General features: G+C 55.3%; 1 protein-coding gene across 3 annotated transcripts in view; it reads left to right on the forward strand.

Moving 5' to 3' along the window:
* NR5A2 (nuclear receptor subfamily 5 group A member 2) overlaps positions 1-18,771 on the forward strand; it is an 88,302-nt gene that overhangs the window by 46,159 nt on the left and 23,372 nt on the right. For all 3 annotated transcript variants that reach the window (XM_039883502.1, XM_039883501.1, XM_039883503.1), the window contains exons 5-6: positions 7,432-7,551; positions 15,226-15,373. In XM_039883502.1, coding sequence (XP_039739436.1) covers positions 7,432-7,551; positions 15,226-15,373 — 268 coding nt within the window. The remainder of the gene's footprint in view (positions 1-7,431; positions 7,552-15,225; positions 15,374-18,771) is intronic.

Consider the following 18,771-nt stretch of genomic DNA (forward strand, 5'->3'; position numbering starts at 1 on the left):
GAGGCCCGTGGTGTGATGACCGTGTCTGAGGTCCCCGGGCGCGGTGGCCGTGTCTGAAGCCCGTGGTGTGATGACCGTGTCTGAGGTCCCCGGGCGCGGTGGCCGTGTCTGAGACCCACTTGCAGTTCGCTTCCTGAGAAGCAGTGGAGCCCGAAGGTCTCCGCTCAGGGACGTGGTTTGCGGTGGAGTCTGATTTGTACCACGGGGCAGAGGTCATCTGGAGGAGCTCGTTAATGCACTCGCTCGGGGAGCAGATCAATCTCCACCCGCCACCATATTGATCCGAGCGCCTGGCCTGCCCACGTGCGAAGGGAGCCGGGGAGCCCCGCAGGGGCGCCACCGCAGCAGGAGGCGGGTGCTGGGCCTCCTCGCCTGGGCAGTCCTTCGCTGCCTAGCGTTCGGGCCTGCGGCTTGTCCATCAGGTACTCAGAAACGAAGGAAATAGGTTGCTTTTCTGTGAGGAATGTGTTTTCTGTGTTTTACGAACAATGCATGCTCAGTGCAGGGGTGAGGCGTGTCGGATGTAGGCAGACAGCATTAAGGTACAGTGACCTTGACACATCTTCCCAAGGGTCACGCGTTTGCAGCGACCTCAGTGCATCTTCCCATGGGGTCACACATGTGCAGCAGTGGGTCTGACTCCAGGCCCCCGAGAGCACACAGAGTCAGTGGTGGTGTCACCAAAAGTCTACTGGTGTCACTTGGATTCCCAGATGGCCGGATGCCTCGCAGCATGGGAAGCAGCTTCCTCTTCTAAGGAACCAGCTGGAACCAGAGCTGCACAGAGTGGCACCCCCATGACAGCGATGGCCTTCACTGGGGTGGGGGCCAGTCCTATACCTCACCCCACCGGCCCCACTGAGCGGCGGGCAGTTAGCTGAAGGCAGGGAGGGGCGCAGGCAGCCAGGAGTTGGTGACGACTCAGTCTGCTTTTGAGTCTCTGGGGACTGGGCCCAGGCCAGGAAGGGGCGCCCAGCCCTTTCAGTGGTGACACAGAGGGACACCAAGAGGCCAGGCGCATCGCTGTGCGGAGACGTGGGGCCGAGAGGTGTGAGGGGACGTGACCCTGCAGGCTGGCACCACGCATTCTGCCATGACCAAATGGACATGTCCGCAGGAAGCGATGCGTGGGCCACTAGGAAAAGACCCCCAGGATCAAACTAAGTTATTATTTGCCTAAATCTTGAGACAGAAATCTAGTCAATCACATCGTATCACGTAGTTAGTAACTTGGTGGGTTTTCAGCAACGTGAAGAGAGTGTTCTCTCTAGGCCCCTTCCCCACCTTGATTCTAGAAGAAACCTCAGTCCTATCTCAGTTTCGGCACAAAACGGACCCCACGGGATTAAGCCGAAGCCGGGTCTAGGTGCACCCCCACCCAGGCACCTTCACCGTCTCCCCCTGAAGGCGTAGACTGCCCCTGACAGAGAGCGTAAACCATGTGAAGCGGCCAGGCCCCCGTGCGTTGCTGGGGAAGCGGGTAGAGGGATTCTCCCAGGAGCCTTTGCGCCCAGCGAATCCCCATCACCTTGGGTCCCCACAGACCTCTCCTTCACCTCTGCCCTGAGTTTGGTTGTATTTTTGGTGAGCAACACTGAGGCCACTTGGGTTCTTTCCTCTGTCCTCTGGCCAGCTGCCCGATTGCAGCGGCCAGCCAAAAAGGACCCAAGGACATTCGTCGACTGCATTGTAACAACGGAAGAGGTTGTGTCAAGACCTCATGGGAGTCAGGGCACGCTCAGGGGACGGTTCCTAGCCTGTCCCCATCTTCTCCACCCCGGCACCCCAGGAAAGAACTGGAGAACCACGGTCCCTTTCACATAGGGCAGGGCAGCCAGAACCTTCCTTAACATCCATCTTCATTGCCCATGTCCAGACGACATGGTCCCAGAGCAAGTTAAGCCCGAGACATTGCTGGAGGCAAAAGGACCAGGCTGAGGCTGTCCACTCGGGCACGTCCTGAGGAGGCAAGGCGCTTCAGGACAGACGGGAGTGCCGGGGAAACGGCAGGCGGCAGGCACAGGGGACGCCCACGTGTGGGAGCGGTGACTCCGTGAGAGGCCACAGGCTGAGTCCACGGGAGCCAAGCAGGGCTGGGGACAGGGCACTGGATGTCACTCCTTCACAGAGTCGTCAGCAGTCGGAGCTGACTCGGTGGCACGTGACACACACAGGTACGATTCTGTTAGAAAGCGGCTACATCATGGCATCTGATGACATCTCTCACCTGCGGCGTTTAACGCTGACACACACTACACACCTTCGGATGTGGCTTGGCGCCTGGGGTGACCTTGGTCTGATTTCGTTCCCATCGCGGGCGAAGCAGGCAGGTGAAGGAAAGTGACGTCGCGTGTCTGGCGTTAGCACATCACGTGGCGTGACAGCGGACATGGCATCCGGGCGTGAAGTGACACGGGACACGGCACCGGGGTGTGGAGTGACATGGGACACGGCACCGGGCAGCCAGCATCTGCCAGGCCCGGGACGTTCTGGATAAACGCGCCTCCCTCTGGCAGAGCTCTACTAGGAAGGAAACGGAATGGCGTGTGGCGGAAGCCTCTAACACGAGCCCCGCCACACAGGACGTGCTGAGCCCGCCCCTGGTGACGCCTGCTCATGAGTCCCCGCTGCGGGGCGCTGACTGGCAGTGGGTCCCTGCGGCCCCTCTGACTGCGTCCACCGGTGACTGGGTTGAGGTGTGTGAAGTGGAGGCCGGTCTGTTATACCGTCTCCTCCCTCTGCCCACAGCTGCCTCGTTCTCTCTCCCACGTGACACCCAGTCACGTGGAGCTGGCCCAGGCCCGAGGGGCCCCACTGCATCGGAGGTGCGGGCTGCCAGCTGTCTCTTCTCGTTTCTGGCCACCCTAGACCACCCTGCAGGGCAGTGGCCTCCGAAGGAACATCTAGGGTATTTGGAAAAGGTTAGTGTCCAAAGGAAGCACGTGACTGAAGAATTGATTCTGGTGACTGCAGGACAAACGAGAGGGAGGGAGAGGCAGGTGGCTCGTCTGTCTGGCTCTGGCATCTGCACGGTTGCTCGTGGCTCAGCTGGGAGACGGTGTGCGTATAGCTCAGGGGAGGTTCGTGGGGATGGGCTGGGGGCCAATGTCACACAGGTAATGCCCCCTGCCCACTGCCCTCACCTAGAGGCAGTGACACACGGGGAAGGGACACACCATGTCCCCCTGGAGAGTCAGAGGAAGAGGCAGAACAGCCCGGTCCCAGGTCTCTATTACGGGACAGCAGCAACCCACGTGGAGCGTCCCCTGGGACCACGTCCATGACCCTCAAGCAGGGGGACAGCCGCTCACAAGTCCTCTGGTCTCAGACACCGGACAGGGAGCCTTCCTGGCTGTTTGCGGTGCCGGTTTAATCATTGTCAGCGTGGAGGCGTCGCTCTTGGACTTTGCAGCAGTCTGCCATAGTCACCGAAGACAGATGCCGGCTCCCGCCCGCCCCCAGCCCGTGCCGGTGGGCGCCTCCCTACAGCTCTCTCCTGAAGCTGGACCGCAGTGATGCGTGGTGGCGTCCCTTTCAGACGCCAGCCAGAGGGAAAGCGGAGAAGCCATAGTCCGGTCGTCGACAGGGAGAAGGGGGCGGGGGCAGCAGGAAGGCTCGGGCAAGCTGGTGTGGGCGCCAGAGCGGTCTATACAGTCTCTGTCCTCGGACTGTCCGCCAGGGCCTGTGCGGGCCACAGCACTCATTTCTAATGATTAACCTCTGGCCGTGGGAAGTCGGCTTCGGGACAATACGAGGCTTGTCTTCCCCGCCCCGCCCGGCTGTGTCATGGAGCAGCCGGGCTTCTGAGATAAGCCTTCCCTTTATTACGGCTGATAACGCAGCTCATACCAGGCAGCGTCGCGAACTGCCAGCGAGAGAGGTTCTAATCAAGGAAGGCGCACACTCGGTCCCCTTCTAATCAAGGAAGGCGCACACTCGGTCCCCTTCGGCGCTCCCCAAATGCCACCCTGAGCTGTGCACCAACAGCATTGATACCTGGAAAATTTACTCAAACGTCGCAGATTGTGTCCTCCCCACCCCCACGTCTCCTACGACCCCTTTCTAAAGAAAAAGTGACTTCGAAATTGCCAGCATTTCTTATCTAGAGATAAGGAACAAGTCGGTCACCTGATTTATTTTCCCCGCCCTGTTGTCCTGAGACACATAAAAACCGCATCACCTGCGGCAGGGCAAAGCTGCCTACGGACCAGGTGATACAAAATACGAAGTAATCGATTATGGAAAATAATGCAACCGAGTGCTGGCTTGGAAACCCCCTCGGAGGGTGTGAAAACAGGGGACAACTGCTCAGGAGAGGTGTTCAAATGACAGGCAGTCAGGACATCTTTCTGGGGCCACGCGGGGCCCAGAGCCCCCGGCACGCATGGCTGGGCCAACGCGAAAGGCTGTCAGGCACAGAACAGCAGCCCCTCCGCAGACATGGAGGAGCCGCTCGCTCGCACCGTGGGCTAAGGACAGACACACACAGGTGACGAGCAGCAACGTCCAGAAAGTGACGGCAGTGCGGTCATGCGTCCCCTCGCTAAACGGGCATTTATAAAACACATCCGTTCTGCCAAGTGCTGGGGCCCTCGCTGCAGGATCTGCGGCTCCAGTCCTGCCACGGCCTCGAGGGGGACACAGACAAACGAGCAGTGACAGGGCTCGTGGCACCAGGGAGGTCCTCGCAGAGACCTAGGTGGGCAGCACGGAGGAGGCGGCGCCGGGGGTGACACAGGGAGAGCCGACCGCAAAGCGCCACTTACAGACACGGCCATTTTCGCTGCTCCCCATCTCCACCGACACAGCAGCCACGACTGTGCGGCTCCGAGGGGCCGGGCCGTCCCCACTGCCTCTGCACGCGGCAACCGGAGGCCCACGCGGGGCTGAAAGACACCCAGCCCCTTCGCAAGGGACCTAGAGGATCCACGGAAGCAGAACCTTCGCTCCCTCCTGGGCAGCGCCCTGCTCACACCCGCCCCTGACACACGCACACACGCACACACGCGCCGGGAGCGAGAGCCGAGAACGCCGCCGCCTGCTCTTCCTCCGAATGTGACACCGAATGCGTCCTTATTCAGACGTACGGTCTCAACGTCCCAGCAGGAAAGAGGGCCAGGAAACGCCACGCTCCTACCTCACGACCTGGAGTGCCCTTGTCGTGCTACCCGTGAGGGTCGGCGACCGTCAGACGCAGTGGAGAGGAAGGGCCGCGATGAGCCGGCTCCAGAAAACACGCTCCCGCTCGCTCCACTCGCCCTTCCTGCTCCGCGGTGCGGCCAGCGGATCATCGCGTAGCTTTTTCACTTTCCCACCTGCAAAATGAAAAAAGTACATTTTCTTGCTGAGTAAATAGGCTCGTACTCTGGCGTCCCCTGTAGGTGACCTTGCAGTCACTTGGACGGGTCTTACGGCAACATTAACGTGTGTGCTCATTGCTTCTGGGGAGATAATCTTAAAGTACAGTGTTTTAGGGTTCCCTGGAAAGAGAACGAAATATCTGAAGCGTCACATCACAAAGTAAAAATCTACCGCGGAGCCAAACGGCCACCACCGCCGGGGAGGCCGTGACACAGGGTTTGCTGACACAAGGGCACGCTGGGCCGCCGGGCGAGGGCGCTCTGCTTTGAAATCACCCGGCACCGCAGACAGCTGCCAGGATCGACACGTATGTCACTAGGACATGTGGCCGCCACTCCTGGTGGCAGCAGTTTGCAGAGAACATTGAGGCGGATCTCTGTCACTGCCACCCGTGACCTGACGCGTGACACCACACGACACTCTGGAGATTTCCCGCTAAATCACCAAGCGCTGTCCCCACAAGTCATTCCACAAGACGGGGACTGCACTGGTCCCGTTTGCCGTGTACCCAGGTCTGGCACTTACGCCCGCTAAATACTGTCTCCCAAAAGTGTCAATGTGCTTGACGAATGAAATGCTTTTGTTCACATCAGCACACCAGCTGATGCCAAGTCTTTCGGACGGGGATGTTGGGGTCCCTTTTCCTGACCCCGAGCCCGGTGGTAGCTTCGATCTCTGCAATTGCTTTTCCTTCTCAATGGGCTCAGCATGGCCCTCCGGCGGCGAGCCCTCGGTTGGCCCTCGTTTCTTCATCCTGTTTCGTCTCACCGTTTGTGAAGGGACTGTCCCATCTACCTCATTTCACCCTCACGGCAAGAACGGTCTCGCATAGTTGTAGGTAAGAACACAGGGCCTAGAGAAAGTGGCCTGGACAGCTCTCAGCTGGAACGCGCGGAGCTGTTTGGTGCTCTGTCGGCCCCCGGCTGTGCCCTGTGCCCTGTGGCCCCGGCTGGCATCACCGCCGCTGTATTCTTCCTCGTCGCCGACTGCCCAGGGCCCCGCAGAACGGCTGCTTAAATGCGCAGTTGTTAAAAGCGAGTCAGATTAACCTGGTGTAGAACATTCTAGCACCTGACGACATCATCTGGAGGCGGCCTAATCTCGGGGGAAGAGAGTCCTGTGGGCAGGCCGCCGGCCCTCCCTAAGGCCCTGGGTCCCCATCTGAAAACTGAACGTAGCGATGTCTGCTCTGATTTCGAAGGCACGCTCTGGGGTCCATGGCTAAGACAATACGCACAAGCCGGAGAAATTTAGCGATGGCAGGCGTTATTTTTAAAGGCACAGGCGGGTCTAACACGGCCACCACCCTCGGGAGCACAGGTCTTGGGCCGGCAGGCTCTCAGCATGGAGACTGTGGTCTGTGGGCGTGTTTGTCCTGTACGCGGCCGTCCCCCGGAGGGCGAGGTGGAGTGTGGCTAAGATGCCCTCGATGGCATGGCCTCACGGCAGCCCTGTGGCGTGGGCGCTGTCCTTGGCCCATTTTTCACACAGAGACACTGAAGTTCAGGGAGTTTGTGGGGACGCCGTCCGAACGGAAAGCGACAGGGTCAGCGTCGCGACCATGCGGGGTGGCCGGAACGGTTTTGTGAGCCGATGGCAGTGGCGGGGTGTGTCCGTCTCCGAGAGTCACGCTGCCTTCCCTGCGCATGCTCCGGGCTCGGCCGCTGTTCGAGTCCGCACGCCGTCTCAGCGGGTCGCCGCGCCAGCCGCCAGGTGCACACGCACAGGCTGCTTGGGGTCCCGACGGCGTCTGCTGGGGACAGGCCGCGGCGCCCTCCCCGACGGGCCAACTCCACGCCCGCTCTGCGAATGCGGCTACGGCGATCGCGTGGGCGCTTTTCCCAGCAGCTCGCCGATTCGAAATACTTAGCTTAAGCGTCTCTGGGTAGATTAAAGAGCATTCGTCCAAATGAAAATGGCGATTTTCAGAAGCAGTGATGTGACCGCAGGGTGTCTGTGCTTCGCGGGCCCTGGGCGGGCACCTCCCACTTACAGCGAGTTCTCTTCTGTCAAGAATCAAAACCAAGGAAGCCGTGAATGACGGTGCCATTTTCCCCTGCTTTTTCACAGGTGGATGATCAAATGAAGCTGCTTCAGAACTGCTGGAGCGAGCTCCTGGTCCTCGACCACATCTACCGGCAGGTGGTGCACGGGAAGGAGGGGTCCATCTTCCTGGTGACCGGACAGCAAGTGAGTACAGGGACCCGAAAAGCGCATCTGCGAACCGTGTTCGGAAGGGCGGGCCTCTGACCGGCCCGGAAGCCCTTGCGTGCTGTGGTCTGGTCACCGCAGCCTCGGTCTGGTCCGTCCCGACCCTGGCGGTCACAGTGAAGCGTCCCAGCACACACAGTCACAACACAGGCCGCAGCCGGGCTGCGGGGACCGGAAGTTGGGTGTTGAAGGGTCAAACAATCGTGAGGTCGAAATTAAGATTCGGTGCCTGGGGTTTTCTCCTTGAGCTTCTGCGTTCATCGGCCACACTTGTTTGTCAGCGATTAAAACACAATAACAAAAACATTAATTGTGGAATCGTCACTGTTTTGGATTCGTATTGGTGGAAGAGACTGGTGCAAATGGCGAATGTCATCTAAACGTGGCATGAGGACAGGCGAATGAGGGGGGACAGGAGATCAGTTTTCAGGCGTCATCGCTCGAAAGGGAGAGAGAGAAAAAATTTCTCTTGGGTCCTACTCTTCTCTGAATAGCTATTTGTTCCGTCAGTGAATACGTGTGGCGTGTCCCCTAGTGGGCCGGTCACTCTCCTGGGGCATCAGCATAAGCTGGTGGACAAAACAGGAAAAGACTCCTGCCCTTGTGGCTCGTGACGCTGCGGCCAGGGAAGCCGCCCGCACGGAACCCCGGGAACAGCCACGGGCCGTCAGAGGCCGGAGGCTGTGCGAGGGGAGAGGACAGGAACGGCCCGGGGTGCAGGGCGAAATAGGAGTGGTCGGCGTGGCCTTACCGAGAAGGTGACAGTGAGGGACGCCTTGGAGGAGGGGACAGACAGTCGGCCTTGTGGGCACCTGGGGGCTGAGAACGTCTCAGCGGACCTAAGCCCAGCCTCGTAGGAACTCGGCAGGCCTCTCTATTTCTCGCCCTCCCTCCCGTAACTGAGGCGTCATTAAAATAAGTGCGTGGGACACAGCGACCCCTCCCGTGGGTCTCCGCTTTCCTGCCCAGGCATCACTGTGGCGTCCGGCAGCGCTGAGTCCTCGCACTGGGCACCAAGGTCTTTCACGTGCGGCCACAGGTGTATGTGCCGTGAAGCCACGCAGGGCACATCTGAAGCCGAATAACACAGCGACTGCTGTCTCCACGCCAGTCGCTGTGTTATTAGATAAATCACATTTTCCCGATCAGAGTAGAGACAAGCACTGTTTCAGAGTTTCTGCAAATCGAATCAATTCGACCATCGCCATCACTGCCTGCTTCCCGCTGTCCGCACTCCAGACAAGAAAATAAAGGCTCAGTGGGTTTGACTTCCTGTGCTTTCAAATTCGCGTTTGGCATTTTTGCCCCGTGGCCCTCGTCTTTGGCGGGGACGCCCTCGTCTTTGGCGGGGACGTCCTCATTCCCAGAGTGTGGTCACCGGCTGGACCCCACAGCCCACCCTCCTGTCCCCACCCAGCCAGGAGCTGCATTAAGAGAACAAGACACGGCCCACAAATTAATGTGATTTCATTTCCTTCTGAGTTTCAGAGATGAAATGGCTTGTGCCATCCTTTCTCGAAGCACTTTCATGCCTGCTCTTTAGAAATGTTCCTTGCTTCACATTTCATTTTCCCTTAAGTGCTGCTCCTGGGTAGAGGTAATTACCATTTAAAAAGTAGAGAAAGTGCATTTCTTGTCTTTCTGATTTTCAGAACCAAGAACAGTGGAGGAGAACATGGTCTTTATAATCTTTAGTGTCAGTTATTGCTACTTGCTGTGTGGCCATCACAGCCGAGGGAGGGGACCCCCTCCGTAGCGAGCTAGTCACCTCCTCACAGCCCAATTCTTCAGCTCCCCCCCCACTTTTTTAAAAAATTATTTTTAAATGACAGTTGACATAAAATGTTAGATTAGTTTCAGGTGCGCAACACAGTGAGTCCACATTACGTTATGCTCCTTACTCAGTCCAGCAGCCCCCCGACACTGCACCTCGTAATTAGAACGTCTCTGGCTCTGTCCCCCCCTTGAAAGGGTCACGTTTCTGTCAAACCTCTGGCCACGCTTTTCCACCCACCCAGTGCAGGTGAACAGCCGGATTACAATTTGTCATCGCTGGACCTTCTCGTTTAAGGAAACAACGGATCAGACCTTTTCTTGGTGGAATAAGCTAGACCAGGTGCCCTGAGCATGTCTGGGCTCCCCGTGACTTCTGAGGAGGAGGGCTTTCCATTAACAGAATGAGAAGGACGTTTTAAGGCGGGCCACAGCGTCCTTCTACATCTCCAAAGCTGCTTGACGCTGCAGAGGTCAGGCACAGGACGAATGTCAACCGATCGCACTACCGTAGAACTAAGGATCGCTAACCTCGGCGCTCGGCTGGGACAGGTTAACCTGGATGCCAGACCCACAGCACCCGTCCTCACCAGAGTTCCTCATCTCGCCCCTGCCCTCCTTCTAGGGCATGTGGCTGAGGCTTCACCAGTCCCACGGGAGCGAAGCACCTTTGAGCCGCAGACCTGACCCACGCCCTGCCCTGGGGCCAGGCACGTGTGTGTGGAGACTCTAAGCGTCCTTTCTGAGCAGGCAGACAGATGCTTCCTCGATTTGCAAGGAAAACGAGATTTGTGTTAACACAATAACAATAATAAGTTATTTGGTGCACGCCAATTTTAAGAAGAAGATTAAAAAAATGATGAAAAGAAAGAAAGACTATGTTGAGTAAGAGCAGGGCGATATTCGGGGGGGTAATTTTTAAAAGACAAAGTTACGGACGTAGTTGAAGAAAACAAAACACGAGACGTCCTCCTCCTCGGTGTGTTCGGTCTACGGCGACGGGTGTGTTTTCGTCAGCGCAGACCGCTCGCTCTCTGGCGTGAAATGTGCGTGTGTGTCCGCGTGTGTCTAGTTTAGAGTCAGGCGGACCGCGTGTGTCCCCTTCCCAAAGCTTCCTCTCTGCGTCACCTCGAGCAAGTCCCGTAACCGTCCTCGCCGGCCCAGAGGGGATTGCAGCAGAGTCCCCTCCGAGGACTGCAGGAAGAACCACGGACGCGGTTCTGCGAAGCGCTGCCATGGCAATGAGACGTCATCGAAGCCAAGATGGCATCTGCGGAGCCAAGGACCTAGCAAGAAAGTCCTGTTATTACTGTCCCCATTTCACGGATGAGGAACCGAGGCAGAGAGGTGACAGTTGATAGGAGACGTGGCAGAACGCCCACAGCCGCCTGGGGCACAGTTTGTTCTTCCTCAACAGGCGCTGCATCCCTGTGTGACATGCTTGTCCCCGAGCCTGCACTTGCCAGAGGCCCGCGTGTAATTCATTGCAGGGTAGGGCGGCCTCTGTGGGACTGCCAACAAAACAAGGTCATTGGGCCAAATGTTTTCATCTTTTTGGTGTGGCACTGTAAACGCATTGTAAAAACAGATCTAAATTATCCAGAAGCGACTTTAATGTGATTATTACTTACTGTGATAAAGTTATTTCGGCATTAAGATGAAGCTAGAAAGGAAGGGAAAAGCATTCAAATGCCATCGCCCTACATCAGCTGCACAAGGCAATGTGTCTGCCCGAGACGCTGACACACCGCTGAGGACATGTGCAGAGTGTGAACCAGAAGCAACGAGAGAAATCCGTGTCTGTGACGCGTCGCATCAGGTCGTGAGGTTGATGTCACGGGGAAAATTAAACGGCGTTATTTCAAGAAAAAAGCGTGCAAAATTCCCTGCAGGCAGCCTAAGGCGCCCCCCCAAGACGAGAACAGCGTCATCCATGTGGTTTCAGAATGCACTTCTGCAGGTCAGCAAAGGAGGGAGGAGTCAGACGGAGCCCCACACTCGCGCCGGGGGCGGCTGGTCTACCCGCCGGGTCGGTGGCCCTGGTGGCCAACCTTTGACCTTTGGTGGCACTCTGCACCGTCGGCTTCTGCAGCCGAGCCCATGGCACGTTCGGACGTGACGGCAGGATGTTCAGGGAGGGGTACTAGGGGTCAGTGGGCATTCGAAGCTGCCCCGGCTGTGACCCAGCTTCTAGAAGGAAGCGCCTGACCCTGCAGTGAGAGGTCTGACCACAATGGCCTCCCCGCGCCCCAGGATCAGAGGTCAGTGATGAGGCATCGCCGGTACACTCTGAACCCTGGCACCCCCCTCAGTCGCCGTACGGGAAACACGGCACATGCTCCCGTCACCGGTGTGAAGCCCGGGTCCATGCGTGGAACACGCTCAGCTGCCCACGGCGACTCCTCCAGGACACGGGGAAAGCTCTGTGCCGAGTGTCTCAAGAGGAGTGGGTAGCGACGAAAAATGTGTCTCCGCCCACAAAACCAGGGCCCTGGTCCCGACCGAGGGGGCCCCAGACAGCAGACCGTCCCCTGAAGTGCGGACGCGCTTTGTGGCAACGCGGGGACAAGCTTTCTGCTGCTGCTCGCGGCTCGGGGTAGATGCGCGGTGCGCCTGCCGCAGAGCTGAGGAGAAAACAGCGGACGGAACGTTGGGACGCGGGCATTTCCAGGGAACGGCCACTTGGAGCTCGCGGAGAGAAGAGCGTGACACGGAACGGCCACGCCCCTCGTAGGCCCAGCGGCAGCACTGGGCCTGCGACGCCTTCGCCCCCAAACCGAACCAGAGCCACCGACAGTCCGTGCCGGAGGGCGGCACCGGGAGGCGGTGCGGCCCCCGACTGCCACTGCGTCCAAGCGCTGCCGTCAAGTTCTGCTTCTTCTCACCAGGCATCTCTGCAGCGTCTATTAAATAATCACCTCGTTCACCAGAAGGGAAATAATGATCATCGGTAATAATAAGCGGTATGCGATCTATGTATTGTCTTAGAGTTATGACAGGAATTCTCTTCTATCCACTATTTTAAAACTAATTGCACACCAAACGTATATATATAATCTGTGTATGTATAATCTATATACATATATATATTTCTCTACAGATTACATACATGACAAAAAGGGGGGGGTTGCTTTTCTAGTATTTACACATTGTCACTAATTACCAGCCACTGCAACGTCACCCTAAGGTCTACCGGCAACTTATTCATTATCTTCTATTATCATGGGTCGTATTCGAGTGACAGGCATCTTACAATAGTCAAGTCATCAAAAATTTCGACTGTTAGAAGTAGAAGCAATTTAGCTAAAACGGTTTCCACCTGCATGATGACACGTTTACCCGAAGGGACACCAACTTATAGTGTTCCTTCCATACTTGCCTGGAATTCAGTGGCACGAAGATCACGCGTAAGAGGGCAGTAAATCAATGTCCCCAAGTGCACAGAAGACCGGGAAGGCCAGCGGCTCCTGAAGCGAGTGCATTCAACCGTGAGGACGCTGCTTGTGGGGCGAAGCCGGGAAGCAGGGGCTCCGCGTGCTGCTTCCGGGATGAGTCGCCCGCCCCCTCAGAGCCGTCGGGAATCGATAAGTTACTGTGGAAGGTAACGTCATGGCCCCACTTAACAAGCACGTCTGAGCTTCGAGGCCGCCTGTGGGTAAACGTCTGGGCTGTGACGGCGCTGGCATGCCCGGGTCTCCTGGAGGCGGCCCCGGGCCACCGGGACCCCGAGGCCACCCGGGTGCATCCCAGGCATGTGCCACACTCCCAAGCCTGCACTTCCGGCAGCCAGACTTACTTCCCACCTGTCAGAACTGCACACGCCGGCGTTTGCTCAGCCACCTCAATAACGAAAGGCTGATGCCGACACGTGTGGGTTTGTCTTCGCACGTCTCCTGACTTAGGGCTTCGCTTGCGATGGCCACAGCTATGGCGCAGTCGACCGCTGGCTGCAAGCTGGAGCTGGCAGCATTGTCCCAACTCCCGTCGGTACCAGAAAATCGCTAAAGTGGGCGGTGCCTTACGTCGCCTGGCTTAACTGCCTTCTTTAAAGATAGAGGGCCAGAGACTTCACACGACTTGCCCAAGGCGCTCCGCTGGGACGTGGCACGCCGGCCCGGACCTCCCTGTCTCTTGTCCCAGGATTCTCCCGCGTCCGGCCCCAGCTGTCATTCACTCCTCTGTCCCGTTTGTCCCTGGGGGGTTTCTATTCTTAGTACCTGGAGCAGTGGGAGCATGAGTGGACTTTAAGATTCAGAGCTCGGGCAGCACTTTTCAGTAAGAGCACAGGCGGCACGATCTCTGAGACGTCCTGTGTGCCAGGTGGACACCGCCACGTGCCCGGCACGGTCCCTCTGCCACCAGCTCGCATCCAGGCCGCCTGTGTGCTGCCCCTTCTGCACGTTCGAAACCAGGAACCAAAGGGGCTCTTAGAAGCCTTGATCTTGGGGTGCCGGGGACAGATGCCAGCACAGGGACAAAGCAGGCAGGACGGGGCCATGCGGGACGTGAGGCTCTCCCGGAAGCCACTGTAACTGCGGCTTTTTCATGCGTAGTTGACTCTATACAAACTGATTGACACCTTTGGGGTCGTCTTTCCACTGACTCATAATTTTTCACTCTTGAAAAAGGTTTCTGTACACCCAGTATTCTCTAGTTAAAGCTGAAAATTCAACTCATCATATTTACACAATAAAAAAAAAATCCATTCTGCCTTGTTTTTAATTGCAAATTCCACTCGAGGGACGAGTTCCCCTGCTCGGGAGTCAGCCCTGTGCCTTCTCCTGCAGAAGCAAGTGCAGTCAATTATGCTAATGAAATGTCAATAAATATAAAAATTTAATACAGTCTGCTCCGGGTGAGTGGCAGATGAGGACTTGCCTCCCAGACAAATTTGCTGCTGCTGCAAATATTAAATGCACCTAACAGTCCGCGTGGCTGCTGAGAGATCTCAGGGAGGGTGGTGGGAGCGCCAGGTGTCCGTGGGGCTCTTCCCGCTGGGCTGGCACTGCCACCGCGAAGCCGGCACGATCGCTCACAGCTGCCCCAACGTCTTAACTCAGGACAAACGGAACGTCCCACGTCCCCGTGAATAACCCAAGATCGGTGCGTCATGACACCTTTTATGTTTTTGTGAAGAAGGAAATAAGACTCTTTTCGGTTTTGTTTTCCCAGTCAAGACATTATTCTTCTTGTAAACAAGAACACGGCTGTCTTTAGAGAGAAATGTATTAATAGCCATGTGCAAACAGTGGCTGCAGAGTTTTAGGAAGCAGCGAACTGAAGAACTGTCTGTCCGCGATTCTTCCATCACCCACGAGCACACGGTCTTGAACGATGATGACTTCATGGTCTCCGTAAAATAAAAACAGAACCGTGTTTCTGCCTTCATCTCCCTGGTGTGCTAGTCTCATCGTGTGCACACAGAGCACTGTGCTGGATTCACTCCTTATGGACAGTATATTTTTCTTTGAAGATATTCGTGAGAGTTAAAACATTCTAATCTTGTGTGTCGATGCAATTTTACGATAGAAAAAAGTGTATGTGTGCGTGTGTATATATATATATGTGTGTGTGTGTGTGTATCTGTAAAATGTAATCAAGACCAGTTCCCTGATTACATTTTATAGATACATATATATATATATGTGTATACATATATATATATGTGTGTATATATATGTGTGTGTGTGTGTGTATATATATATATATATATATGGAGCTGTCAGAATGGTCAGATTTAGCACACCCATCGAGACGTGTGTGATAACGCCAGGACGTGTCTCCGACACCTTCTGGGGCAGTGGCGGGGGGGAGGGGGCTCCCTGCCCCAGGCACACGTGTCCCGAGCCCGACTGCTACTGACGCTGCTCTGTGCTGCAGGTGGAGTGCGCCACGATCGTGCCGCAGGCCGGGGCCACGCTCAGCAGCCTCATGGGCCACGCGCAGGACTTGGTGGCGAAGCTGCGTGCGCTCCAGTTCGACCAGCGGGAGTTCGTGTGTCTGAAATTCCTGGTGCTCTTCAGCTTAGGTAAGGAGCCGTGGGCGGGACAGATGCCGGCCGCGGGCTGTCTCGAGGTCTGTTCAGCTTTCTGTTCCACCGAGATCGTGGCTTTCCGTGCGAGTCCCGCGTCCCTCCAGCGCGAGTGCGTGCGTTTGCCCGTGCGCCTGAGCTGGCATCCTGCCGTGGGGGGGTTAGGGCGTGGAGACGGGGGCAACGGGCTCGGGTCCTGGCGTTTCTTCCTTCATGGCCGTAATGGGTAGGCAGCACCCTTAGGAAGCTGTGACAGAGGTTGACTGGAGATTTTAGCCAGCTTGCTGCCGCTGACCGTCTCTGTGGGTCTGTTGTTTCGGCTTGCTACCTACTGCTGTTTTTATTCTTGTAAAATACGGGCCGTAATTAAGAACCTGTTTCTGAAACCTCCATCCGGATTAACTAGAAAGTGTTTATAACCAGATGCACCGCCATGCACGGATAAAAGATGACGGTTGTCAAGGGAAAAGGGTGCTTCTTTAGGAAAGCTTTGGAGAAGAAAGATAACTAAGCAAGACAGATTAGCTAAATCAAGGTTCTCGGTGAGTCAGCTGAGAAAAATCACCACCGCTTGGAATAAAAAAAAGGATTAAGGAGATGGATTTTTATTGACTTCAAAGGAACAGATTTTTCTGCCTGTCCTATACTTGATTTCTGTATTTTGTTGGCTTAATAAAGCCAACTTAAATAAACTTTTTGCCAAGTCCATTTATTACTTATTGGCAGACAGCTGAGGGAGGCAACTTCCCTTACCAAAAAAAAAAAAAAAAATGCAGAAATCAGATTTACCAACATATGTTTTTTCTTTAGTCTTCGGTCATAAGATAGTTGTGAATTCATATCCCAAGAAATAAAACAATAAAACAAACGGCAAAGCGAAACAGATGTGTCCACTCTTGAAATTTGGTACTTTGGTTTTAAAATTCTTCTTGACATCACTGCACAACTGTTGCTAATAAAGGAATAGTTTGGAGTAATAGAACCAGAGTTAATTTTTCACATGTAGTCAACGTTTAAAATGAAAAGAACATTTTCATATTTTGGAAAATGTGATAAATATAGCAAAAAGAAATGTTACTGAAAATTTGAAAAGACAACAGAATTTCATAGATGTAGTGTTCAAAGGTTCGCCACTCCAGGACTGGGTCCTGTGTGGTTTCTGTGCTAACCACAATAAACAGGAGAGTTCTTGCCAAGGAAACCTCCATCTTTTACCCCAGAATGGTTTTTACAAAGTCAAGACGAAGATGGCGTAGGCCTGCTTGCTGTAATCTCACAAGTTATTCCGGGTGATGGCAAGATCTTAGTCTTTTCGACTAGCACATTTGATCAGTAATTAAATGAAAAATGGGGTAATATATGGGCAAGAAATCTTATAGCATCTTCGTGATAAAATATTTAAAGAGAGTCATGTCACTTCAATGGTATTTTAAATTAGTCGAATCGCTGCGTTTCATTTGAAGATGCAGAAATGAACCATGAGCCATGTTTAGCTTCCATCGCTTTTATCTTTTCTTCTTCATTTTTCAAAAGTGTTACATTCTCTGCCAATACTCGGGGTGGGGGAGCGGTGCTGGGGTGCTCTGAAGTGCTTTCAGCCTTTGACCCTCAAAAATCGTCTCTTGAGCGACGTGTAGTCAGCAGAACCTCAGTCACACTTGCCCTCATTTAATGACTGTGACTATTTGGGGGCCTGGGCACCAGTGACCAACTAGCCCAAATATCCCTTAAAACTCTGCCCGTTTGTTGTCTACAGAAGAAATGAAAGCATGGCTTTCAGAGTGTCAGCCGCTAGTTTATTTTTTAAAAAGCGAGAACGAAGCAAACTTAATTAGGATTCAAGTTCACGTAGTTTCCAGTTTGTGAATGGAAAACTTTTCCCCCCGTAGAGACAATAAGTAATCACTACTTGGGGGGCAATTTTGTTGAGGTATATGGGTGACTAAGCTCAAATAATCACCATTTGGGGGGCAACTTTGTTGTGGTATATGGGTGACTAAGCTCAGATGCCCGCTTCACCCGTGATGGGAGTGAAACCAGACCAGGGCCACTCCGAAAGCCACCCCAAAGCCAGGGCCTGCACCCCAAACCCGTGTGAGCCCAGCACCTGAGCCTGGAACCGGTGTGTGAGACCCCAGGCCTGCCTGGAGCCTCCCGATCCTGGAGGAAGCTTTACTTTTTATTTTTACTTTTTTGCCTCACTGTGAGATAACATGATCTGAGCCCCCTGAGAACTTGGCAGGAAAGGAGATATTCTGAGTTGGCCGGTTAAAATCAATGCCTCGAGAGGCCACGATAAAGCTTTCCGAGTTTATTTATTGGTCTGCACTCCCGCTTTCTCCTATAAAGGAACCCAAGTGACTGATGGAAGGGAATTTGCTGTCTGTCACCAATCGATGCAGAAATAAGTCTCACAGGGAAGAAGTGTGTAGGGCCGTGGTCCTCAAATCGTGTCGCTTTGGTGTGAGTCCCAAAGATGGGTACAGTTCCCACCAACTGGGTCACCTGAAAACACACGCGGAGCCGGGAGGCAGGCCCCAGGGGCTCCAGCGTGGTGTCCTGAACGATGCCCTCCACGCTCAAGCCTGCCAGGTGTGTCCAGGTGGCTTAAATACTCGAAGCAACGAGCGACCAGACAGTGCCCACTCAGATGTCACCACGGCCCTTGGGTTCCCTCGGCCTGGAGACTCAGTGGCCAGACGCCGCAGGTGTTGAGAAAAACTGCATGCCACACCCCACCCCCCATGAATGGCCTTGACTTGTGAATTACTCTTCTCTGGCGGCCACTGTTTCTGGAGGCGCGTCCTGACACCACCGACTCAGAGACGGCGCTTCCCGTCCCTGCAGAGCAGCGGAGAATGGCCTCGCGTCTCTAACATGCCAGGTCTGCTGGCGCGGGGCCAGGTCCTGCGTGCAGCAGGACCCGTGCTGACCGGCCTATGCTCAGTTAGACACGGCCCCTCCCGTGCTCTGTGTCCCCGGCTTCAAGCGCATCGCCTGGCTCGCGGGGCGGACTCGGGGACCATTTCTGATCAAACACGCATGAGCGGCTTGACTTGGTTCTAGCCCGAAGCAAAGACTATCACATGGCATGTGACGTGGGACAGGAGGCAGTTGAGCCACAAAGACACGCCTTGGGCGCAGGTTAGTTTTCTGAGACGAGCTTTTTCCAAGAACCCTCTAACAGGTGTCGCCTCAACATTAAACTGCTCATTATCATTTTGCAGCCTCCTGGTTTATGGGGGAGACGTATGTAAGTTCCCTGGCAAAACGAACTCGCGGGACGATTAGAGAGAACGTCGTGGCTGGAACCGGGTGTTAAACACGTGACCGATCCGAGCACGGGAGACCGCGGTGTCCAGCCCACGCAGAGAGCCATCACGCCCCCTAGAATC

This window comes from Pteropus medius, unplaced genomic scaffold, assembly GCF_902729225.1.
Source record: "Pteropus medius unplaced genomic scaffold, Ma_sr-lr_union100, whole genome shotgun sequence".
In the NCBI taxonomy this organism is placed as follows: Eukaryota; Metazoa; Chordata; class Mammalia; order Chiroptera; family Pteropodidae; genus Pteropus; species Pteropus medius.